This window comes from Dermacentor variabilis, chromosome 4, assembly GCF_050947875.1.
Source record: "Dermacentor variabilis isolate Ectoservices chromosome 4, ASM5094787v1, whole genome shotgun sequence".
In the NCBI taxonomy this organism is placed as follows: domain Eukaryota; kingdom Metazoa; phylum Arthropoda; class Arachnida; order Ixodida; family Ixodidae; genus Dermacentor; species Dermacentor variabilis.
In genome coordinates, this window is record NC_134571.1 from 17,245,787 (window position 1) to 17,271,652 (window position 25,866).

Sequence of the window (25,866 nt, forward strand, 5' to 3'; positions counted from 1 at the left end):
AACATTGTTCTATGTATTGAACGCAGAAAAGTAACTCGAATATCAATGCATTGCATCACACATTGAAAATAATACCTCGAAACTGTCGTAGTTCTGAGAGTTCGTGCTAAGTCGATATGTCATGCATACTCACTAGCTACAATTCGTAGAAATATGTGCTTTCATTCCTCGTACGAGCAATGGCCGCCTCATCGAGTAATTTAGATGAAGCGTTAGAATTGTGCTACCACAGGCAATTTTTGAAAAATCTGGTTAAGATAAAAGAGCACCTTTTATTTATTTTATGTATTTATTTCGTACTACCAGCCCAATTATCAGGCCCTAGGCAGGAGCGGGTAGTACAAAAAATATGTATCGCGTGGTACAAAGGTACAAAATAGTGGGTATACAATACAAAAAATACCAGCATGCGACTATTGAGAAAAAGCTGTATCTTAATAGAGAAGGTAATGTAGGACATCGCAAGTAGAAGTAAGAAAATATTTAAAAGTCCTAGCAGAAACAACGGCGTGGTAGAAAGCACCATGTCACGTACAAACACAACGGCAAGTAGAAAACACTTCATTACGAAGGAGCACAAAGCTCTAAAAGCACAAAGAACGATAAGCACAAAGCCCAAGGAGCGTCTCAGGCGAAGTGCACATGCACGTCTGTATTGTTTATCTATATCGTACGCTGGTCTTGTATGTAACAGATACCCTGGCAAACAGTTACCCTGAAAAAAATTCATAGCTTTACGAGTGGACGGTTTCAGGCAGGGCGTTCCATTCGTGAATGGATGGGGAAAAAAACGATTGTTTCAATAAGTTAGTGCTGCACGAATACTCGTCGAGCCTCAATGAATCAGATGAACGCGTAGGGCACCGGTTACATGGTTTCATATACAAATTTTTATCTATTTTTCTGTGTTAGCAATTAAGCATAACATTTTAAGCCTGTCTCGATAACACCACACCTCTAGAGATCTGAGGTTCGCACCCAGTAGGAGAACGCTAACTGATGAGTCATAGCAATAAGAATTAAACAATAAATCCAACTGATTTCTGCTGCACGTTTTCGAGTATGCTTATGTTTGATGGCGTGTAAGGGTCCCAGACAGGAGTAGCATATTCAAATAACGGTCTTATAAATGAATTATATCATAATAACTTCATGTCACTGGTAGATTTAGCCGACGTTCTCCTTAAGTTTTCCCACGGCCTTCCTCTTAATGTAAACTATATGGTTATTCCTCCTAAGATCTGACGTGATAACTAATCCGCTGTACCTGTATTCACCAATAGACGACAGGTCATGATCACTAATGCTGTATACAAAATATAACGGCTCCTTTTTGCGTGTTACGGTCATTGATAATGTTTTCACTAGTTCATTAGATGAACAGTAATTTTGCATTCTAAGCCCCGGGTTTCCATTACGGATAAGGATGAGTTCAGTATAGCCTGATCTAACTTGCATACTCACTCACTCACACACACACACACACACACACACACACACACACACACACACACACACACACACACATATATATATATATATATATATATATATATATATATATATATATATATATATATATATATATATATATATATATATCTTATGGAGTTATAGAGACCCGTTGCAAGCCAGTGATGGCAACTGCCAACACGAACAGCTGTCTCGACGTGCCACTGACTATCATTTCTACTGCAATCTTCGAAAATCATGTTACGTACCTGTTTTTCCATCCCTTCCGCTTAGAACAGACTTCCGGGGTCCTGCGACAATTTCAGAATAAGAAGTTCTTGCAAAACAATGTTCCTTGGATTCCAAGGAAAGCATTTAAGATAGCAAAGTTGTCCTGCCAATTTTCTCATTAGATAACGGAAAATGATTCGTGTGAAGAGAACATCACTGAAAGACTCCGTCGATAAGCGGAACACAGCAAGTGCTTACATCTTTTCTCAAGAAGAGACAGTCCGAAGAAAACCAGCGACAACACTTAATTCCTCATAGGTTAGCATGACGCAGAGCGAGCAAAATAAAGGAAGCATTATGTGCGATGATAGCGCAAGTCGCCAATTGAAAATTCAAGTAACTGTTCCGGAAAGCACATTCATCAAAAATGTCATTACGTTCTGTAATATTTTTTTCAGAGCACTGCAGGCACAATTATTCAGTCAACTCAGAATTCGCAAAACTTCACCTCTAAACTTTTTAGAGGTGAAGGAGGTGACCTGCCCTCTGACGCTGCACCTAGGAGGTGCAGCGTCAGAGGGCGGCAGGTCAACCCAGACTACAACCCACGTAACCGTGCCAGCAGCATAACCTGCTTTGACTCACTACGCCGGCAAAAATGGTCCTATCGGGGTCTGGTCACCAAAACTCGGTACTTGGCGAATAGCGAAGTGGCCAGAAATTCTTTAGGGCTTCGCAATGTCGGCGCAGTTGGAGCCGCAGAGAGACGGTCCCGTGGAGGATAATCATTTTGTTTCCTTTGTGTTGTTATTGGGCCGGACACAAGTTTTCTTCCACTTTTACTTATGCAAAGAAAAGTAATACCTCAGATGTTCCTGCTTTCATTTGCCAAGAAAATAAATTGTAATACATGATTAAAGAAGCACATATAAACGTTGAGATATAACTTCGAGCAAAGCATAGAAAACGAAAGGTGTTTGTAGAGGAAAAATTTAACGTAGCCTGCTGGCGATGACTGTAGGCGACAAGCTTGTGGACATTATCAAACAATTCTTGAGGTTCACTGTCCCTACTTACGAGTTGCTGGAAAAGTCTCTTCTCTATCGAAAGGCTTCTCTTTTGTCAGGTATACTTTAAATATTATTTGAAAGGCATTTTACACCAATTCACCATACACCGCGACGCTATCTTAATTGTCGCGGCCTCAAAAGGGAAGGACTCACACTCCCAGTGGGCCTTAACAGTATGGGAAACCTACGCGCGGAGCGCACTCCGCCTCCGGAGCAAGAGCGAACAATTGGTACGTCCCTAAATGTGTCTCAAGTTTAATGCATGGCTTTACCAATGTGCCCCGTGCTCAGCGGACACATCCAAGCGTCATCCGCAGCCAGAGTAGTCAGTCAGAGTAGTAGTCCGCAGTCAGAGTCAGCGTCGCCCGCACTTCAGATTTCTATACAAATGGATCGACAAGAGCATCCGGCATGCTCACGTGACTCAGCCCAGCAAGGCGACCATTCACGTGATTCACCGCGTAGCATCTACTAGAGAATGTGCCAAAGATTATATCGCATGTTACATAGTCCAAGTTCCTGTCGTGCCCACATTTTCCTGTGATATCACACACTAACTTTTTCCCTTAGCGCCAACTGTAAGCATTACCAATGAAGTCACCAACGTAACCATGATCCCACTTCAGAATATACTGGCTATTATTTGTGAGCGGGAGACCAACCTGGGTATTATCAGCGCTAGTTCAGCACCTGCGCCAAGCTGAGCGCGCTTTGAAGGTATCGTAAGATCAAGCCTTTCTAGATCGCCTAGCTAGGCAACCATGAGAACGTCAACGCCACCAAATTTTGCCAGGTGGAAAACGTGCAGAATTGCTGTTGACAACAAACCATTGCAACGAAGAGTGGCCCCTGCCTATGACGACGAACTGGTCAAAGTCAAGGAGCATGTTTCAACTATAAGCCAACGAACGGCTATAGCCGATGGCAATATACGAAGTGTCACATGCTGTTGGACTATTTGATTTGACACAGTGATGGGCTATTCTCTCGCTCCAAAGCGCTCCATCGTGTCTTGTCTCTTTTGTTGGGCCGTATTCATGCTGGAAAATTCACCTGGCACATTCGCGAAAAGCCTTTCTGCTAGCTCGGATAAAACGCACCCTGCCAGCAACGAAGTCTTGACGAGTCCTCTGCCTCTGCCCAAACGTAGACACAGACTCATAGAACGAGAGAAAGTTGAGCAAGATTGTAGAGATTCATGTAACTGAAAACACGGAGAAAAGTAGTAGCGAAAAGAGAACGCAAACGCCAGCTGAAAGGTGATAAAATGGCGGAGAGGAAGGAAGGCACCAAAATTATCTGCGCGTGCTCAAGGGAAGACAATGCAAATCCGCCAATCATGGACAAGCGCGCGGGCACTCACGAAGGATGACTGTTCGAGCCCGAAAGCTATTCTTTGCGAAAAAAATATCAAAAGCTGACTAAGCCTTGACCGTTTGACGGAGTACCAACGTAAAAAACCTCGGCCCAAGAAATTCGATCCTTCGAACATTCAAGCTGACGTAATCCAAGCCCAAATTCATCCGCAAACATTACAAAGGTTTATGTTCTACAGAACAGCTACACCAAAGTGCCGTAGCTCCGTGTCCCACACTCCCGGGCACATAACAGCTTTGCTGTAGAAATGTCCGGCGTCGTGTTGCGCAACTTCTGCGCACCACAGTTGTGTACGCTGTGCTCGCACGACATCGACAGAAAGAAGCGCCCGCGATCCCCGGCACCGCACTCACGGCAGTTCTGCTCGTCGGAGCGGTCCTCGCAGTCGTGGGCGCCGTTGCAGACGGCCGCCTTGTCGATGCACCGGTTCACCGTAGCGCACTTGATGAGTGGCGGCGCACACCGCGTGCAGCCAAGCTCGTCCGAGTGGTCGTTGCAGTCGAACTTCCCGTCGCAGAACTTTTTCTTCAGAACGCAGCTGCTCTGGTCGCTGCAGCTCACGAACGGCTCCAGGCATACCCGCCGAGCTGCGACAAGCGTCACACCACGGAGTGCTCGTTTTCCATTTCCTTTATTTCTTTGCACTCGGAGAAGCGAGCAGGCGCTCAGTGAGAAGCGGCCTTCTTGCTCTCTCCCAATCACTCTCCTCCATTTTTCCTTTATGACGAACATGTATTTTTTTTTTTTTTGCTCTTCGCTTTTAGCGTTTATTCTCTTGGAATGTAAGTGTCATTCAGCGCAGAACGGAACGTTGTAAGTACACTGCAGCAAAACGCATTGGAACACAAGTATATTGCTAAGCGCCTAAAAACCATTCAATTCTATTTCTTTTTTCTCTTTTCCACTCTTCCTGTGCCTCACTTCCGTTCCCTTCTGTTTATACGTTTAGGAGATGCCCACTCCATTGAATTGTGAACTTTTCGCTTTATTTCTTATTGCATTTCTATTTTTTTCTAGAAATTTCAACACGGAGCATTTCAGGTACATTGTAGCGAAATATGCAGCTAAAGTAATTTAATACGCTCCTAGTTTCATGGTTTCCTAGTCCTAGCGTCCCTGAAATGTCTTCGTGGTATGAGAATAACATTCACCATCACATATTATACACTTCCATTTGAAAAAGTCTTCATATCATGCGTCGTATCAGGCAACAGCAGTGCGGTTAATTTTCTACTTTAAATCCTTAGTATATTTTGGAACAAATGTCTCGTACTTGCGCATGCACTAATGTTGCTGCTTATTACAAACGAATGTCGCCCGATGCGACGCATGATATGAAGACTTTCTCAAATGAAAGTGTATAATATGTGATGGTGAATGGTATCCATTCACCATCACATATTATACACTTTCATTTGACAAAGTCTGCATATCATGCGTCGTATCAAGCGACATTCATTTGTGATAAGCAGCAACATTAGTGCATGCGCAAGTACGAGACATTTGTTCCAAAATATACCAAGGATTTAAAGTAGAAAATTAACCGCACTTCTACGTCGCAGACGTGTGCAGTTGACAGAAGAAACAACGACTGCGTAAAGTGTCATCGCTCACAAACAAACCGCGAATGACCGACTTTTCAGTATACGGAATGACTGGGTAGGCAAATGGTCACCTTTGCTGTACGGAATTGTTGTTGGCACGTTTTCCATTTTTCTCATTATATCGTCTAGTTTTTGTATTGTTACTCTTGAAGTCATGGTACTTTACATATATTGTGTATTCTTGCAATTTTACAGGGTGTTTCAGCGAAAACTTTCAAAAATCTTTAAGAGTTGCCTGTGGCAGATATCACAATTCTAGTTCATGAGCTGGTCCACTCGAAGCGGCGGACAATACTTACACAAAAGATTGAGATGCAAAATTGACCAGTTCACAAGAATTCACTAATTAACTTTTTAGCTAATTATATTATGACCCATATTGCATTTTACAAATTTTCGCCGCGGAGTTCGCAAGGCGGATCCACTTGGAACGAATTTTCAAGATGACACGTGTTTCGAGATATAAATTCCCGAACTTTGCGGAGAAATGCATTGCCGTTCCAGTTAATTTGATAAAAAAACGTTTCATGCACTGAAGCACACAAGTACCTGGAACGCCAATGCATTTCTCCGCAAAGTTCGAGAATTTATATCTCGAAACTGGTGTCATCCTGAGAAATCGTTCCAAGTGGATGCGCCTTGCGAAGTTCACTGCTAGAATTTTTAAATTGCAATATGGGAAGATAATTATCTAAAAGTTAATCAGTGAATTCTTGTTAATTAGTCGATTTTGCATTTCAACTTTTGGTGCAAGTAGTGTCCGCCGCTTCAAGTAGGCAGGCTTATGAGCTAGAATTGAGCTATCTGCCATAGGCAACCTTTTAAAATTTGTGGAAGTGTTCGCTGAAACATCCTGTATGCAGTTTCCACTATTTTTTTGCTTTTAAACTATGAATCGTCATTTTTTTACTGTTCTCTTTTTTTCTTATTCTCAGTGAGTGTGTGTGCTTATGGGTAGCTTGTGCTTTGTCAGGCATTCATTTGCCTTTTCGCCCGCGCTCACGGAAAGTCTGTACCATGATTGTCCGAAAATAAGCAAACTCGAAACAAACTTCCAAAGGTGCACTGCGCATTCTGTGTAAACCTAGAACCCCAGGCGAGCAACTGTATATGTATCTGTCCTATCTGTGTTCCATCCTGTCGTATCTGCAAGTAATACAACATATAAAATATAAATTGCGACGTTCTCATCGGGACAACGAAGGGGCAAGAATTTCGAACTTCGTCAGAGATGGCAACTATGACGTGCGCAAACACACAAAGATCCAACAACAGTACTGCTTAAAGGTTGCAACAGTACACTCACGGAAAAAAATACATGGTACCATGGAAAATTATGCAGTGACCAATGTTGGAATTGCGTTCGAGTGTCGTGTTTTGTTCAGTCCCGTCGTCACTTTGTGCAACAGATTTATTACGGTACCATGGCTTGCGGTAAAATCCAGTAATAATGTTAACATCATTAACATAATGACAGGACAAAGCGCGTTAAAAAGCCGTGAAATTAAGTTATACGAGACTGCAGCAGGAGCGACTAAGTGCAAAATTAATCGAGAAAACGGTTGTTAAAATGGGAAAAAGGCGAAACAAGTACGAGGGTAAACGTAAAAAATACCTTGTATGGTAATCTTTGGCTTAGATGGCCAGCCACTTGTCGCCACGGCCGCCGACTTACATTACCAATAGTGCAAATCTTAGGCCGGTCGTCGTCCGACAGCGCATGCTGTAGCTAGCATCACTGCCTCAGGATCTTTTAAAGGCTATTGCAATCGAGAACCTGTTTACGTAACTTCCAAGTGCCTCTCACTCAGCTAGTGCCGCGAAGATATCATAAATGACTAGAATGGAAAGGGAAGAAGTAGATGGAGTTGGGGCTGTTGACATTGGCGCGTTCATTCCAGCAGACGGTCACCATCGCAACGCGCAAGCCCCATCACTGTAGCGGTGTACACTGCCCACGAATTGCAGCAACCATCACCGTGCACCTTTTGCTGAGCGCGAAAAGGTGCGCCCATGCCAGGCGCGCAGGCGCACTAGCAGTCGTTCGTGTGCTGCGAGTGCCGACAGCCCGAGGCGACGCCCACACAGCGGTGAGGGCAGAGTACATTTGTGAGTGGAATTCCCAATATCGTGTGTGTTTGCCTTGGTCATTTACCCGCTGTTTACCAAGCGCTGTTCTACTGCGTATTCTGACCTTAGTGGCTTAAGTGCACTTTTCGTTACGGTGTCGTGCTATATTCGCTCGTACTCGGGCTCTCGATCCTTTGTCCATGCTGACATAAATATAGCATCTACGGCAGTTCGTTCTATGTACACCCTTCGTCTGAGCAAAAGGACTGAGTATTTATCTGCTCCCACATAAAACTAATCTAACATTTCTCGCATTTCTTCTGTAACATTTTCTTGGCTGTAAGGGCATGCTTGCACAACGCATTCGTCAGCTACGACATTTTACTTTACATTTTTCTGTGGTTCTGGGGGAAATGTATTGCAGGAGGGAAGAAATAAGGGCTGTTACTGTACTGTCATGAACAAATACGGGAACGAGTGAAATCCATATTAGTCTATATACATAACCGAGAGATTGTGCTTGAAATTGGGGACTTATTACGCGAAAACTAGGTGAAATTGATTTCCAACACATCTCCCTCCGGTGTTACTCGGCGTCGGCGCATTTGTCCTACTTTGCGCGGTGACTCAGTGGTCATATCAAACGAGCTCGCTGCATTTCATGTAGCTATCAAACCAAGCGCAGTCATAGTTGTACGCATTCCACCCACAATAACAGCCCGGTTATCGTCACGTGATATAATATGTCGGATAAGCCTTCTCCCCGTGCCTGCCACAATGGCCTACTTGATCATACTTCCGACGCACGCTGCAACGTTCTTTGTACCGGCACAGAAATTACGCTATCTTATAAAACCTCTCAACAAAGCTCCTGCATTTCTGGCACTCTCGGTTAAATTTTTCTTTTCACATTTTTTTATTTTGCATCTTCAATCGTAAAGTTTTCAGAGCACGGAATTGGGAAAGAGAAAGAAGATATTTTGCAGCGTCTCATATTATCGTTCATTGAATAAAAATGTTCATTTAATTCTTCTTGGCATCACCACTGCATCTAAAGCAATGGCCTAATGGCGAAGTAGCTAGGGAATTTTTCTTTTTTCGTCGATTCCAAATGTTCCGAGAACTTTTGCGGTCGGTTGTACATGGTAGCACACGTCGCGTAACTGTAAGCGACAAGAGCTGCTCTCTAATTCATGACTGGATCCCTCTTGTAGAACAGCTTAACGACAGTACTTAAACGAGCCAAAAATTTCTCATTATCAAGAAAACAATCATCACCAGTTTATGGTATTATTACTTGTGTGCCATATGTCTATCGTAGTTACGTTTTGTATATGTTTATTGGTTAATGGTAAAGCATTCTTCTTTAGCTTTTGTAGCTGGCAAATAGTGGAAATAGCACACTTCCTGAATGGGTATCTGCGTATGTCAGTTTTTCTGACGCTCTTCTGCAGTAGAATAAAAAAACAGATGTCGATCCTAGGAAGCCTCGGGCTATTGATCCAGATGCATTTTATGCCATCGCCTGTGTATACCCTTTATTTCTTTCATACAATATTTATCCTATTCTATTCCACACTCGTGCTTATTTCTTTTTTTCTTCTCACTCTTCCTTACTGTGCTTTCAAACTCTTCAGCAACACGTACTCGACTGTATCAAAACTTCCGCTAAAGTGTGACTCCGACTTTGAACATTATCCCCGTTTCAGCACACTTGCGAACACTCCGAAACGCGTGTAGCCATAAATCTTCGTTAAACCGGGAGTTTCCGGAACCCGCTGTTTTCTAAAGAAAACCGCTTTGCTGGAGTCGGCATCTTGGGAAGAAAACAGAACAAGAAACGACCAGATGACGGTGCATTTTCGAGCTGTCCTGTATTTTCCTTTTGTCTCTTTTTCGTTCTTTAGTTCTTTCAGCTTTCAAGGTTGTCGGTTTTATCGAATCTTTGTCTTCATTCCAAGTAGGTAAACTCACAAGAATTCACAACTTCAAGACTCATTGTTATAGAGCTGAGTATTCGCACCGATCGAATGAAGAAGACGGAGAAAATGTAGATTTAGCGCAGACAAGCCCCATGCAATATTTTAGGCACATGTTTTCTTTTTTTTCCCAGTCCAGCGCATAGATTCGTGAGCCCAGAATTCAAAGTCAAACATCATGCGGTATAGAATAACTGGAACATGACATGGACCACAGCTGCAGGGCTCGCAATGCTATTCTCCTGGTGTCTGTGACGTTGAGGCGCTTCAGTTACACTCTGAGATTAAGCCACCTGGTCCAGCCTTTGATTCGTGCGACAATGCAGCAGGTTCAAATTAAAAAATAAATGCAGTAGAATGAAGGTCACAGAATAAGTGCTAGTTATTTGCGCGTGAGACAACGATGAATGCCAGTACAGCCACCTAAGGGCAACAATTATTCAAATTCATCTTCCTTAATTTTCAAAAAAGAAAAAGAAAGGAAGAATAAACTGGCAGGACCACAACTGACATGAATCTAACGTCGCCGCAGTTGACGTAATCCCGACGCCGCCCATCAGTTATGTTAACTTTAACTAAGCTCGTTTCCTTCCGATTCTAGTCAAAAAAGAATACAAGGCGAAGTATACGTAAGTTGCAAACGCCCTAATGATGGCTGCTGTGGGGATTTAAGATGGCGAAGAGAATCGATCCATTAAGTCATGATACGGTAACAACTAACACATAAATCATGGGCTCCATGGTATACAGAGAAGGGCAGTGTATAGTTCACCGATAGATAAACAAAGTTTAAGTGTAAATGTCGATATGGATGAAACTTTTTCACCTTGAGTGGAAATAATTTCGAACACAGACTAGTTCATTAGAAATAGCCAAAAAGAATAGATATATATTACCTGGACAGAAAGGAAGAGGAATGGACAGCCTTAGGGAGACGTCAACTAAGAACTTCGTGTAATTTGCTTACTCGTGCGTAGTTAGCAACTAAGTTATGCAGAATCCCACAAGGTGGAAGAAGATGCACGAAAGAAAAAGTGTCATTCCGACCCCACTGTAGCACAGGGCTACGAAGGGAATCCGCGCGAGTTCCTCAGGAAGAAAGCTTCAAAGTCGAAGAAAGATTTCCCCGGGTCCAAGTATTGAATATGGAAGCAACGCCTTTCCACCTCCTCCTTCCTCGGTCTTGTGGGCTTCCGCAGAATTTATTTGTCATACTCTGGTGCTCCTTCGAGATGTCGAGTTGTCGAACTCGTTCTGCGATCTGTTGGCCGCCTGGTTAGCTCCGATGGCTGAGCGACCGGCTCCGAAAAGCGTTAGTCCCGGGTTCGAGACCCCGGACCATGACGGTTTCTTTTTTTTCAGCTACGATGTTTTCTTTTTAAGAAACTCCTAATGTGTTTTCTTTGCCGCTTCGTACTAAAAATCTGCATTCTTTTTCTTGTTTTGCTTTTTCAAATATTTACATGCCGTTATTTTTTTCACGCATTTACATGCCACGACGCATACGAGAAACAAGAAAAACAACTACAAATCAATGTTACGCATCATGATACTGTTAACTATGGCACCGAACAGTGAATTATCGAGCTCAGCATAACTGTCATTTGCACTTGTTGCTGCGCTAGTTAAGGTCATACTTATTACGCAGTAATAAGATGCGACACAGGGTGAAGTATAAAAACAGGAGAACAAAGAATGCGTTTTCTGTCTTTTTCTTACTTCCCATTGTTTCGCGCGCCCTATTACACAGCAATCAGTAACTTTCATTGTTTATCGGAAAGGGAAATGGACGGCGTCTGCTCACGTACCCTCCCCCTTCCTACGACCTAGTTTGTCTGGATTACGCTCAACACCGTTACCTCATTATTCTTCCTGCATTACTAGGTTTCATTTCGTTTAATCTTCAATGCAGTTCATGTTTATGGCGTTGCTTAATTTGTTGGTCCCGATGCCGCGCCACCCATCCTAAGCTTCCAGCTTAGTCAACTAAACTGAACGTCCACTTTACACAGCTAACAGCTCTGCCTTCTTTGGCCATCATTAAACGCCGACTTTGTTTGGCTGCTCCAACTGGCTACTGTATGACATCTCCAAAAAAAAAAAAGAAGGATCTACGCGTATTCGCGTCAAGCGTTCCAAATCGATTGAGATAAACAACAGTTAAAGTGCGCTGACAATGGCCCTACGCAACTTTGCAGATCTACCGATTCATCAGCAAAGCCGGGGTTCTTTCGTCGCGCCTCTACGCCGCTTCTGTATAAGAAGCCATTCACCATCATCGTACACCGCGTGCGACGAGAAGGCCTCGGGCTGCGTTACGAGTCAATGAACTCATCTCTGCACCTGTTCGAATCTTCTTTTATTTCTGAAATCGCCGCACTTGAGGGCACCGTCATTTCCGGAAGGTCTGTTGCGCAGCTACGCACTGTTTTGACTTTTCAGCATTGTGTACTTTTCTTGCGTTGCCGGCACGTTCCCACCCGACACAGACATTATTAGGAAGTAGTTTCGGGTCCTCTAAATTCCATAACTCTCGCTGCCAGGTCCACGCAGGTCATTCCCCCCGTTATGGACACGTCGTGCATCCACATTCTCGCCAACCCAATATACGTTTCAGCGAGACAACACCGCTCACGTCTGTATTACCCGCCATTAGTAAGACAGAAAAACTGCACCCGCAATCCCCTGCCACCGTCCTTGTTCTGCTCAAACGAAGTGAAATAGCAGCGATTAACGAGTACAAGTGCAAAAAAAAGAAAGATGAAGAAAGGAGGATACAGTAAGAAAGAAAGCTACCTTGAATTGAGGCGCACCACCTCAAGATCCCGGAATAATACGTTTGAGCAAATCAGTTGGTTAGAATTTGACGCTCGTTCTACGCCATCTTCCTTGTTCAGACAGCCGGCATTTCCGACGCTGCACTTCTCTACTTGTTTCACTGTAGTTTGGGACATTTAGAACATATTCTCGAATATATCCCGTGTTATATTATTGAGGCCATGTTGTCAGTTCCTATTAAACGGCAAATATGCACGAACTGGTTACGGTATTAATGGTATGGTTAGGTACTCGAGTCGTCAAGGCAGGGCCAGGACAGACAGAGCTCCTTCTTTGAACTGCTTGGACCCGGCGAAGTTTACTTATGTAAATAAGGTCACCTGATCATTCTGCCAGAGAGAGCTTCTTTATCGGTCCAAGCGAACCTTTCGAATATGGCCTTAGCTCGCCACGTTAAATGTATTACTAAAATATGAAGGCATTCGTTCAAGCTGCCTATCATGCGCCGAGAATTTTCGAAAAAAAGAAACCACAACGTCAAGCGCAGGAACGAAATGGTCGTTCTCTAATCTTGCTCAAATCACAACAGAAAGATAGCTTTTTTTTTGGTGGGGGGAGGGGGGGGGGCAGAATTGCAAATGGGTGAACGGAAGAGTGGAGTATTTCCGGCCCTTGGGCCGAAACAGAGAAGGGTGGAAACTTGAATATAAGAGCGTCCGTTGGGACTAATGAAAGTGTTCAGCCCATACGACGTAATTCCCGTAATTATCGGGACCTGCGCATATGACCGTATACTCAACCATTTACCGCTGGCGCTGGTCTTCTTTTTTTTTTTTCTAATAAGCGAAGACCGACATCTTCAGGTTCCCGGACATACATGCATACCCAGACTCCTAGCGTCATCTATTGCCTCCTTTCTAAAATATTGGCTGGAGCAGTGTGCAAAGCGGCCGGATCCCACAGGGACGAGAGACGCGTGCTTGTCGCAGCAGACGCAAGGAATCACACAACAGCTGGAAAAAAAGTTTACTTAATCGCTAGGCAGCAATCATGAAATGAATGAAACACCCGGTTATTCATCGAGGATACTTCGTTAAATTCCGAAATAATAAATACATTACTTTGAACTTACTTCAGATTGTCGGGGTTGAACACAGTTTTGAGTGCAAACGTAACCCCTTGCTAAGCAAGAGCACCGTCATAAGTCACAGTATTTCGGAAAGTAATGCAAAACAATGATATTTAAGAGGTGTGACGTTCCACCAGGTTTTATGAGAAATTCGACGTGTTGCTCGGTATCGCTGGCAGCAAGCGTTCTTTCTTAAGTCAGATGACCTCCTAGTCAATAATAACCAGCGTATGTATATGTAAAAATATGAGGTTAATATACGCAATCAACTTAGTTTTGTAATTATTAAGACTGGCCTGATGTGGCTGAAATATTTGTGCTTCAGGTCCAAATTTGTACCGCAATGTTGTGCCGTGTCTCCGGAAAGAATATATGAATTCAGAGGTCTTGAATACTCAAGTCATAATTCGTAACGGAAAGGTCTACGCAAGGGATAATTGGGGCTTCAATTATAGGTGCTCTCAAACGTGAAAATCACAATCGCCGCGATCGGCGAATGCGAAACCGGAATGGAAAGTCTGCATTCGAGAATATCGCTCCTCCAAACAATGTACCTCAAAACTGCTCCATGTGAAACAGACATTACACGGGTGCGACCACCCTGCAACTGTATACCAAAGAATGTTCCCTCTAACAGCCCGCGTATTTTAACGGTAAACGGATTCGCGGGCATGGTGCTTTTATGAAGCAGTACGATCCCTGACCAAGTCAAGGCTAAGTCAGAGCCCGTAGGCGGTTCCGCGCTGACCTTTAGCAGTACTCGTCTGAGCTTTGGCTCGAACCGCACGATGGATCGCGCGCGCACTCACTGCAGTTGACTTCGTCCGAGCCGTCTTCGCAGTCAGCGGTGCCGTCGCACCTCCACTGCGCTGGCACGCACGTCCTGGTCGCGAGGCAAGAGAACTCAGTCGGGCGGCATTTCCCATCCACAGGCACCGGTGGCGGGGGACGCGTCTCTGCAGAAAAGGACGCCGGCACCGGGTACGTTTCCGTCGCGAGCCGCATTGCGTCAGTCACAACGCATTGCTCCAACTTACAGGACAAAAGCTGGATGAAACAGTGCCTGGGAGAGGCTGGCCAACATTTCGGTAGATGTGCCTATCTTAGAAGCGGCCTTTTCCTCCTTCGTAATAGAGGGATGTCACCTGACACGTGACGTCTGTCTCGGGCCTGGCTCGGTGATATGTTTTCCTACACTGCATTTTCATCAGTTTGCCCCCATCTTAAGTATGGCACGCTAACTTGTATGTGTACATACGTGCGCACTGCGGTTGTTTTAAACGCTCGACATGGTGACTGTATTTGAGCCGTACCTAATGGCGCCTAACGGAAAGAAGACTGAGGGGAGGCAACGTGCAGTCTAAAACAGTAGGAGAGGAGCTGAAGGGGAAGGCACTTGTTAACTCACAAGGGAGAGGGACTCCGCAGGTGTCATCTGCTATAGAGCTACAGAACACCTTTGATTTTCTTGACCCGGCTTTGATTCGTGAACAAGTTTGGACTTGAATAACAAGCGCAGTGCGCAGAGGCACGTTTTTTAAAGAAAACGCGTTAGGTTAGGTTGAAGATAATATTATGTAAAGATAATATTATGTATGTATGTATGTATGTATGTATGTATGTATGTATGTATGTATGTATGTATGTATGTATGTATGTATGTATGTATGTATGTATGTATGTATGTATGTATGTATGTATGTATGTATGTATGTATGTTATGTAAAGATAATATTATTTTCTTGGTTGCACATTGTTAGTACCGATGAACATTACATGTCGTACAGTAATTACCCGCTACACTGCAATTATTGAGAAATTCTTTCTGAACGTTTAATTATCCACTATAAGGAGTATGTTGCAATTAAAGCCGGGCAATGCTAAAGGCACATCAGAATTTTCAGATTACCACCAGTATTCACATATTCGTCTCCAAACTATTACACCAAATGTAGCGGTTTGACACGCACTTTTGAACCGCAGTACTAAATAACGTTTTTAGGCAAAATATTGAGAGAAACATCAATGCAGCCTCAGAATAGGCAACAACGATAAGTCATGGGCTCCGATTGACTTCAGTACCATGATTGCAACATCTTTTGGAAAAAGTAATAATTAAATACTTGATGAAGGAATCATCATCGTCACAATCACCTTCAGCCTATATTTATGCCCAGAAGACGACGGTAGATCAGAGATTAAAGAATATTGTGCGCTTAATGAGCAAATGAAGTGAAACGCGCTGGAAACAGTTGCGACGCACAGAATTGAAGGTGCATGCACGAGGCGCGGCTAGGCTAAGATATACGTGTACATTGCATCTTCGAAACATCGTTAATTAAACGATTGGGGAATACAATGCTAGCGCACACGTCGTTGTGGACGTGCTAACCAGTGTAACCACTAAACCCGTCATTACATTGGAAATAAGACGCAGATGCGGCGAACGAAGTTTATTTCTGTCGCCTCTTGCAAGGGGCTAGCGCATATCAAGAGATGGAGGCAATTATAACAATGCGAATTTTGCGTCCCACAGTCGCAACTTGGCAATAAGAAGCGTGGTAATTGGTGGCTGCTGGGTTATCCTGATCACCTGGGGTTCTTCTTACCATCTGCCGAAATTTCGGTGCGCGGGTGTCATTGCACCCAACTGAATGCGACCACCTCAGCCGGGAATAGCACTGGCACCAGGGTTAAGTAAATTATCAATTACAGTCTTTCTTGCAAGAAAATTAGAAAAATGTTTCGCTGACAGCTTTTCCTGGTAGTGTATTGCATTAACTGTAGTGAGTTTTTTTTCCTGGTTTCTTTCTTACGCTAATATATTTGGTCTTACTTTTTTTATCCCAAGGCATGTACTCCATTATTTGCAACCATCCTTCTAGAAAATGAGTGGCACTCTGTGCTGTTAGTTACTTTGTAAGTTTTCCGCCACTATCGATTTATTTTGAGGGATAGAAGGAACGTCATACCATATATTAGCTGTTCTTTTTTATCTCCTCAGATGTGTGATGTCAAAGCACTATTGTTCATTCTCTCGTATCTACATGTCTGGAATTAAAAACAAAACTTTGGGTATCTAAAGCAGAGTGTCAGCCCATGCAGCTGGTAAAATGTGCGAAAAGGCAAAAGTCTGTCGTTGAGGTCAAACACTTTCGCTTTAAGCCTCACCCGTTTCGTTCGTGGAGTTCCTCAGAGAGCCGAAGCCTCCTCCTGCGCGGGGCTGTGTCGTTCGGACTGTCCCATTTCCCAGCGGTGAGAGAGTGGAGTTGCCCCTGTTGACCATGTCTCTGACAGCTGGAACGTCGTTCTTGTCGTCTGTAAGAAAATTCAAACATCACTGCCCAAATAACGAAACCCTCAGTATCGCCCAACGTGACAAAATCCTATTTCAGTCTTCGTGCGCGCCCGAGCCCTACATCAAATGAGAAAGTTACCACTTTCGCCCGAAGGCGTAGCATTGAAAGCGACAGCAGATCTTAGCGTTCCGAATGAAGGCGCCTCAGAACGCTTGCAAGGGTTAGGAGCGCCGCCAGCGGCGTTTCGGGCACTGCACCTCGATGTAGCACGAGGTGAGACCAAAGGAAAACCGGCGGCGTTTGTCAGCGCCCAAAGAAAGCATTACACCACTCATTGGGCCATTTGGCGAAGTGTAGCTATAATAAGACGAGCACAAATTCATGCATACGCCGAGCAAGGAGACAGGACGAGCGCCCATTATTGCGAGCCGCAGTGTCAGACGCGTCGGGCGAGCGCTACTGCATTCTGCTGGGCTGCTTGAAGGACACGTACGCGTGCTGTTAGATAGATGTACACGAAGTATACAAGTAAGTACACATGCACACATGTACGAAGTACACATGCATACATGCACATATGCATGAAGTAAACATGTGCGCGAACTATTACATTTAGCTTGGCGCTCACAGTGCGCTCCGCTCAGACCAATGTACGCACCACGGTGTGGTATGCACGCACCTTCTGCTCAGCCAAAACGCTAAATGCGCGCGCAAGGCTCATTCCAGCAGCAAAAGCCAGAACTCTGCGAAACCTCCTCGACAACGAACTGTGTCTCCTGTAGAGCCGATTGAGGGGAGCGTGACGGCGCGTCCAGTGGACTACGACGCTTTTTCGGCCAAACGCCTCTGCACGCGTTTCCGGGAACCTATAGCTGGTCGACGCGCGGGCCACGCATGCGCGTCGACAATTTCGGTCAGGACTGCGGGACCACTCCGCGCCCCACGTGCCACGCGTATTTAGGTACCTATAAGACAATGGGGTGAGCAGTCATCTTGCACGACAGAAACCATGTTACGCCCGTGTTAACCAGACACATAGGCATGAACAATAGTGTTCTCAAGCTTAATGTAATAGTGTGCTGGACTGCGATGTATATACGCAGCATTAAATTAATGAATTACATCTCAACTCAGGAGCTGCAAGTTTTTTACTAATATCTTATACATGTTATTGGGATCAAAGAAAGCCACCCGAACGAATACATTCCATACCTAAGTCCAGAGGGCTATCATCGAAGAAGCCAGGCCTTGCGTTGAGAACGGTCTGATCTGCAAATTTCAATACCTGTAGTCCACGCTTACGACAAACTAGACGTTACAATCAAACCCTGTTGTATAGCTGTGCAGCACGTGGTAAATTTCTGGTTTTTATGCTGCCTGTATTCTACACGCCACTTGCAAACACGAGCAACTACATTTTACCGGTCGAACTATCACTTTCAAATTGCTGTTTCATGTTAACCGTCATTAATAACAACATAAACATAATTCACTGGTTGCCTTACATTATGCTTTAGTTAAGGCCTTGAACCTTCCAGTGCGATCAGGCACTAGCTTCTTTGAAGCTTCGGCGCTCGATATCACAAAGAAAAGTGCTCACTGCTTATGAAAGATTACAAGAACCGAGACATTCGCGCTGTCCCCTAACGCTTCATAATGATTGGGAGATGAGAACCTGAAAACTGAGGGGGATTCCCAAGTGGAAACAGCCGTCATGTGGATTGATTGATTGATTGATTGATTGATTGATTGATTGATTGATTGATTGATTGATTGATTGATTGATTGATTGATTGATTGATTGATTGATTGATTGATTGATTGATTGTGGGAGATGAGAGATGGCGCAATGGAGGGCTACGGAACTGTAACTTTATAGCACTTTAACGTGCATTAATGCGTGGTAAACGAGTGTCCTTGCATCCCTCCACCATAATAATACAGCCACCGCTGCAGGGAGTCGAACCCGTGGCTTCCTGTTCGGCAGCCACTGAGCCACAACGGCAAGAGGTCGCCACAAAGACATCCCGCCCAATGTGACGCCGCTGCACTGCGCTATATTTTACGTCTGTTTATAGCTACGCGAATATAAACAGCACAAGGGGTCATGGGCAAGATGAGGCATGGAGCGATAAAAAGTGCCCGAATAAGAAATTTAGGCCACAGCCTGGAGCCTTGTAGGTGACTTGTGGACAAGGCTTTGACGAAAGCTCGTTTGGTCGGCATTAGCGTAGTCAAAGGTAAAAATGAAGCCGACTACAAGCTGACACACACACAAAAAGAAAAGCCCAAGACATTCCGGATCTCGTAATCCCATATGAAAGCCAAAACGTCTTTATTTCTTTGTTGTTTTTTCTAATGTCTTGTAGTTTTCGTAATGTGCTTTTTGTTGTTTGTGGTCGGCGTACATTTTTGCCTCTGGCTAAACAACCATTTATTTTTTTTCGTCAGCTCATCCCTGACGAAGAAATTCCCCCTTGTCGGAACGCTGGCTCCAGTCTGCCTGAGGCTCCTCACCGGGGGTGTTATTCTGGGTATCGTCAGATGCCACAATGTTGTCAAATTCTGTAGTGGCGGCATTTTGAGGCAATCTAGAAGCCGTAGCAGCCCTCTGGATCAATCAGAGCCGACAAGATGGCAAGTTTGACAACGCGGCGGTATTTGAAAACGCCCAGAGTAGCACATCAGCTGTTGTTCACACAAAGCAGCGTCCAGAGTGTACGAGAGTGTGCAGCACCGATCACGCGCTGGCCCACTCACTGCAGTTGCTCTCGTCCTCGTGGTCGTCGCAGTCGGCCACGCCGTCGCACACCAGGGACCGCTTGAGGCAGCGCGTCACGCCCTCGACGGAGCACGCGTACATGTCCTTCTGGCAACCCAGCCGGATGCAGTCGCGCTCGTCCGACGCGTCTGGGCACTGCGGCTCACCGTCGCACACGCTGTCCGGCCGCACGCAGCTCATGCCGTCGGCGCACGGCAGCCAGCCCGAGCCACAACCTGCAGCCGAACGCAATGCACAACTTCAGAGCTCGTAACGAGTTCAGGACCCGTGATCTTCCCCGATCGCGCTCCTCCTCTCCACCTCCAGGTACCCTCACGCGAGAAAGCGATTTTGGCAAGAGAAGCATGCGTGCGATCTTGGCCCAATAGAGTATTGGAATACTGTGTTGGAAAACAGAGGTTCGATCCCACAATCGGTCAGGCAATTTGTGGCATTATGGCCGGACTCGCTCCACTTTGAGGGAACGCGAGCACGTCAGATTGTGCACGAAAGCGCAAGTTTCACAGAGATACGAGCTATAGAAACTTTTATGAATGAGAATGTGCAAGGCCACCCGCGGCGCACGCGCGAGCGGCTGTAGAGGCGTCATAATCATCAAAATCTATATAAATAGCAAGGATCCATAAATAACACACTAAGAGTTTGTGGTGCTAAGTACTGGCCAAGTTTTCTTCCTCTTTATCTAGCTTAAACGGCGGGTTGTTATTGCTTTTCTCCGACCGACAGGTATTTCATTAAAAAATTCTTTCTGGGCGAGTTGGTGCGTACTTGACTTGAAAATTGTAACAGCGCTTGTGTCTCGTCCATGTTACTGTGTGGACGCATTTGTTAGCGCTGTTACAATTTTCAAGGCAGGTATTACGGCTATCAAGAACAAGAGCGCCCTAGTGACGTTACATGTTTATTAAATGTTTTCTTTCTTTATGTAACTTAAATGTTGGGTTGTAATTAAATCCGACCGAGAGGTATTACGGCTGTCAAAAACAAGAGTGGCCTGGTAATATTCCATGCTTCTTAAATGTGTGCATCGCAGTCCCTGCATGCTCGCTGTGGCGCCTGGCCATGTCACCATGAACGCTTCCAGTCACCAAGCTTTATTAACGTTCGCTCTAGCTTTTTCTTGCAATTTTAGAGTTTATTCCGTTTTAGTGTACTTACGAGAGCTCGGTCGTATGCTCTGAGTCCCATCATCCCCCGGAATTTTTGTTGACGTAATTAAGTTGGTAAGAAACGCCCAACCACCTGTGAGAAAAAAAGAAGTTTTGCACCTTCTACAGCTCCGCCCATAAAAGCGTCAGGAAATATATATCCCCGAAAGAGATCTATCGAGAATTCCGCCCGTATGCATCTATGTAATGAAATTGATTTAATCGAATATACAGAGGAGAGAATGGCGCGATATAGTTAAGTAACGTCCTCGTCACATACGTAATGTTGTGCCGCCTCTATGAGGAGTGGGGGAACTAAGTGGCCTCCAGTATTTCGTCAGGAGAGGCTAAGAAAGAAAGCAATAACTCCGCACTGTTGACTACATGGTGCAGCAAGGCAATTTCGTTTACATGATTTTTTTTTTCTCGTGAGTGAAAGTAAGAAAGTGAGGCAACGTAGTTTAATGCAGCCCTCTGTCCCGCGCTTCCAGCCTCTTTCAAACATTGCGCTCGGTCATGCGCGTGTTTTTTGCTGCTGTCTGATCTTTCCCTCAGAGAAATATATTTGAAAACACACAGCCCATCGGAAAGCAACGAAGGCGAGTGCAGATTGTTGGCACGCAGTCGCGGTGATAGAAGGCCACTCGTAACGCTGTCTTTAAAGCATTTCCCATCTCCGAATTTTGCCTGCTGGTAAAAACTTGCGCAAAACACCATGCGTTGTTCTCTCTCTTTAGATGCGACACATGAATTCATCTTGTATGCAATTTGAACCGTAAATATAATGCTGGCGCCAGAAGAAACAACCACCGAAGTTCGATAGAAACTGAACAGCTCCCGTTTGATAAAACGTTGCTAAACAGTGCAATACAGCATTGAAAAAGCATCATTATGGAGATTCATTAAGCCAGCACTTTGTTTCTATGTGAGTCTCATATTTTTCGCTAGGGAGCACGATCAACGGCTCCCTCCATTAAAAAGACAACGCTTATCTCGGAATATTTTCATTTCATTCAACGCACTTAGCCTTATCTAAGCCTAATCTTATTCTCGATGTTCACGTTTACCACTTACATAGGCCCTCGCTTTCACATTTTTGTGGTAAAGCAAGCGGTGAATTTTACCGTAAATAACTGCAAAAGCTGCGCGGGCATGGGTGTTTTTTGGTCATTTCTTTCGTTGGGTCTGAACGTAGCATCTGACATGAAAGTTTGCGGGAGCAAGACGTACACTTAATTTCAGCTTCAGGAGTCATGTTTTATATGCTGTAACGGGGCACCTGCAGCCTCGGTTATATTTTGGCTTGGGTAAAATTTACTGTCTGATGTAAACTTTAGGCCTCGCATTTATCTAGGCTTCATATGAACTTTTCGGGCACATTATCTTACTGCAATTAGAACAAAAACTACCGGTTGCGGAAAGAAATGTTTTATTGTCATGGGGGGTTACTGCTTCTTTTTTTTTTTCTTTTCCCCTCTGAATCCGCATGAGACGAGTATAACTTACTGTCTCCTGCACATAACTACTTCCTGCGTGCATCCAGCCCTTCTCACCCAAGAATAGGTGAGGAAGGATGGCACCAGTGGCAATTGCAATCTTGTCTGTTCTGCACATTTCTTCTTCTTTAGTTCGAGCGCGATTTAAAGTGTTTGACAGGTAAATAGCTTTGCTGTGGTGCTGCCGACAGAGGACTATTTGCTGTGGTGCTGCCGACAGAGCCCACGTATAGTCAACAGAAACAGTCAGTGCCCTTGGTAAGTCGGTGGCAGAAGTTGCTCGCTTCTTTGCGCAATGCTACTGTTATGCGCCACATTCTCCCAATCGACGCAGTAATGGTAATGAAAGCGGAGACGGACGGCCAGCATTACCATCTGCTTCCGTAAACGAAGAGCAAACACGGGTCATTTTTCGCAGCGTACGCAGTTTTTCAGAGAAAACAGCGTTGGTCTCCATGGAAACACGCGACGCGCAGGCACACACACACACACACACACACACCTTTCGTTTCTTCTTTCGCTGAGGTTGGCCTGTCGTAGGAAGAAACAGGAGCCTGTCTGGAAGGCGGAACTGAAACGAGCGTCCCGATTATACCCTTCGTCAACTTCAGCCAGAGCGTTCGTATGTAGTCTCTCGAATGAAGGAGAAAAAAGAATTCATTACAACCGATTGACTATATGCAGCGTTGGGACTTGTTGTTGTCGCTGATTGAAAAAACAACCAAAGCGCAATTATTCCAAGGCGTTTAAAAAAAAGCCCGTATAGTACTAATCAACATACGGCATAAAAGGGGGCGCAGACGCGTGCGAGGTTCACAACAGTCGATCGACCACGCATAGTGCTGGAACGTTCCGTCCGCGGTGAAAAAAGCTGCTAATACACGTAAAAAAAGATATATTCGAAAAAGCTGAAGTACTTTCTTTTCAGGAACTCATAATTGCTAATGCAGCAAAACGATTCGCCGAGGAGTACCCGGCGCCGTTAACATGGCGAGCCACAATGCAGCTGCGCGGCCCGCGACGCCATTTCACGCACGTCGTCTATCGCGATTCCTGCACAGTGCGGTGAACGCGTCTGCAGTGGCGTGCGTGACACTTAATGGCACCGTGCGCTCGCGGGCGTAAATGAGGCGAGCAACCTGCGCGCGATAAAGTGAGTGAAAAGTATTGATCCGACATGGAAGAGACGTGACGCCAGTGCGACTATACGCACGACACCTCGAAGCCAGGCGTTCGGAATCCTGTAGCCTGGTGAACACAAGCGACAATGCCCCCGTAGCAGCTGCGTAAGCCGCATCACTCGCAGCATCATTTGCAGCAGCACATTTAGTGAAAGTATCAGTATATTTAGTGAAAGTTTCACCGTTTTCTCTATACGGATGCCAGCCACGACTCAAGCGATAAAGAGACGAGAAAGAGGAAACATAGATCAGTTTAGACTGATAAAAGTATAGTTTCAATACTAAAGATTTCACGATAAGTGCTTAAAGTTATAACAATAGAAAATTAACCTTGGTGTTTGTTTTTTGCTTATTATTTTGCGTTGAAACCTAAGCGCCGGTAAGTCAGTGTGACGTCACGGATTTCGAAGTATTCTCTCGTATTTGGGTCTATCTATATAGCGTTGCATAAATCCCCGATACTTGCTAAGTTCTGTCTTTGGGCTCCTTTATAATTCAGTGTAGTCATATTGAAAACCAATTTCCTAGTTTCTTTCTTTTTTTTTTTTTTTGCTTACCAAGTCACGGTAAGAGTGGGTTTTTTGATATTGTAGAGGGCTTAATTTAATAATACAATTAAGCTTATCTTTATGATGAGTGTACTTTGAGCGGACAATAAAGAAGGATGTTTAAGTTACGCAGTCTGTAAATTAGTTCTGAAATAGCCTGGTAGTGAGTGCCCTCTTGTTAAGTAAGACGAAACTCAAACGGGAAATACAGGCTTGAAGTTCCCAAGCTATCTCTTATACTGACGTCTTTAGATGACATCACTAGGTGTTTTCTCTGGTCATATAATTTAATGAAATACAAAATCACATTACAATATAAAGCACTATCTCTGATACTGACGACTTTAGGTGACGGCCATTAGGCGTTTTCTCTGGTGATATAATTTAATGAAATATAAAATCACATTCTATTATAAAGCGCCATAGAATCAGCGTATCGAGTTTTGAGAACTTCTTTTTAACAGAAATGGGCTCACGCATGCGAAAGCCATTTGAAAACAGTGAGGTCATACTACCGGCGATGTGCTTAACGGGCGCGAAATATAAAAACGGTATGTTTGCTCTTGATTTCCTTCGTTAATAAAGAACCAATTTCCACCAAGTCAGTGCTAACCAAGCGTTAAGCAAGCACTTCACAAGACTTTGCTGAGCGCTGCTCTTTAGTCTTTCTCTTTAAGGCAACTGCGAGCCCGCAAGCTAATCATTACTCTGAACGCCCCCTTCTCGATCGCTTCTATATGCCTTCTCACGTGACACCGTGTTACAAAAGCGCACTAAACTGCCGCAACCAAGAGCTTGTAGTGAACCACTAACAGGTCAGAAAAATATCCCTAGAGTGTTTTGACCACTCTTCGGGGACTATGGCGAGAGAAAACCGGATGCCGAAGCTGTGCACTGGCGAAACATTCCTTGCCTGATGGTTGCGTCAACATTTAATCTTTCAGAATGATAGCATGTGCCTTCGCGCAGAATAATTCGCGCATAATTCGAAGATTACACTATCTACAGTCGTTGAGTCGTATTCAGTTTACCTCAGAACAAATATTTGCGCCCAATTCAAATATTACGCAATGTATAACTGTTGAGTCACGATCACTTTCCTCCATGCCATGTAATTATCTGCTGAATAGCGGTGCACTACACCCAACACCACTTACCTTCTATCGTCTTTTTTAAATCTTTCGAGAAATTGTTTTTATCTTTGGAGAAAAGAAGAGAGAGGTGGAACATTAGTGAAAGCATAATGGTAAAGACACGGTCGTCTTTCGATTCAGTGAACTGTCAAACGAGAGCATTGCAAGAAAACACGGGAGCGACCAGTTCCGCGTACCGTTGTTCACGAAGCCGAACACCCTCGATGTAGTCGACGCTCCTCTCGCTGACGACCGCTTTAATTCTGAAACGAAGCAGACAGTGAGGCTTCGCAATAAGTTAATCCAGCAATCACCAACTACGCATACGCTAATCTCGTTCTTTCGCTGAACGGATCGAAACGCCACGCAACGTTAGATCTGAGCACAAAGATAATTAGGCGCTCCGTTCCTGCTCGGCGGGGAAATTTCTAATCAGGTTAATAATTACAAGCTTCGAAGCTGTGAGCGCGTGCTGTGTGACTTACCAGCCTGCGGCTTCTGTTCGAGGTTCTTTTGGAGAGGGTCGTGCGGAAGGGCTCCTGCTTCGCTAGCTGAAGAAAAAGAAAAGCGAGATAGTTCTCGAGAACCC

General features: G+C 44.6%; 1 protein-coding gene across 15 annotated transcripts in view; it reads right to left on the minus strand.

The window, feature by feature from the left end:
• Positions 1-25,866, minus strand: part of LOC142578718 (uncharacterized) — a 78,902-nt gene that overhangs the window by 41,998 nt on the left and 11,038 nt on the right. For 9 of the 15 annotated variants that reach the window (XR_012827299.1, XR_012827294.1, XR_012827293.1 and 6 more), the window contains exons 4-14: positions 25,763-25,828; positions 25,475-25,540; positions 25,302-25,343; positions 22,918-22,986; positions 20,930-21,013; positions 19,750-19,986; positions 18,202-18,258; positions 16,862-17,008; positions 14,500-14,646; positions 4,484-4,717; positions 1,722-1,763 (exon numbers count right to left, since the gene is read on the minus strand). Coding sequence is in view for 4 of the 15 variants with exons in the window: in XM_075688221.1 (XP_075544336.1) it covers positions 1,722-1,763; positions 4,484-4,717; positions 14,500-14,646; positions 16,862-17,008; positions 18,202-18,258; positions 19,750-19,986; positions 20,930-21,013; positions 22,918-22,986; positions 25,302-25,343; positions 25,475-25,540; positions 25,763-25,828 (1,191 nt within the window). In the remaining 11 variants the exon portion in view is untranslated. The remainder of the gene's footprint in view (positions 1-1,721; positions 1,764-4,483; positions 4,718-14,499; positions 14,647-16,861; positions 17,009-18,201; positions 18,259-19,749; positions 19,987-20,929; positions 21,014-22,917; positions 22,987-25,301; positions 25,344-25,474; positions 25,541-25,762; positions 25,829-25,866) is intronic. The other 6 variants (XR_012827295.1, XR_012827296.1, XR_012827298.1 and 3 more) reach the window with 6 other exon arrangements.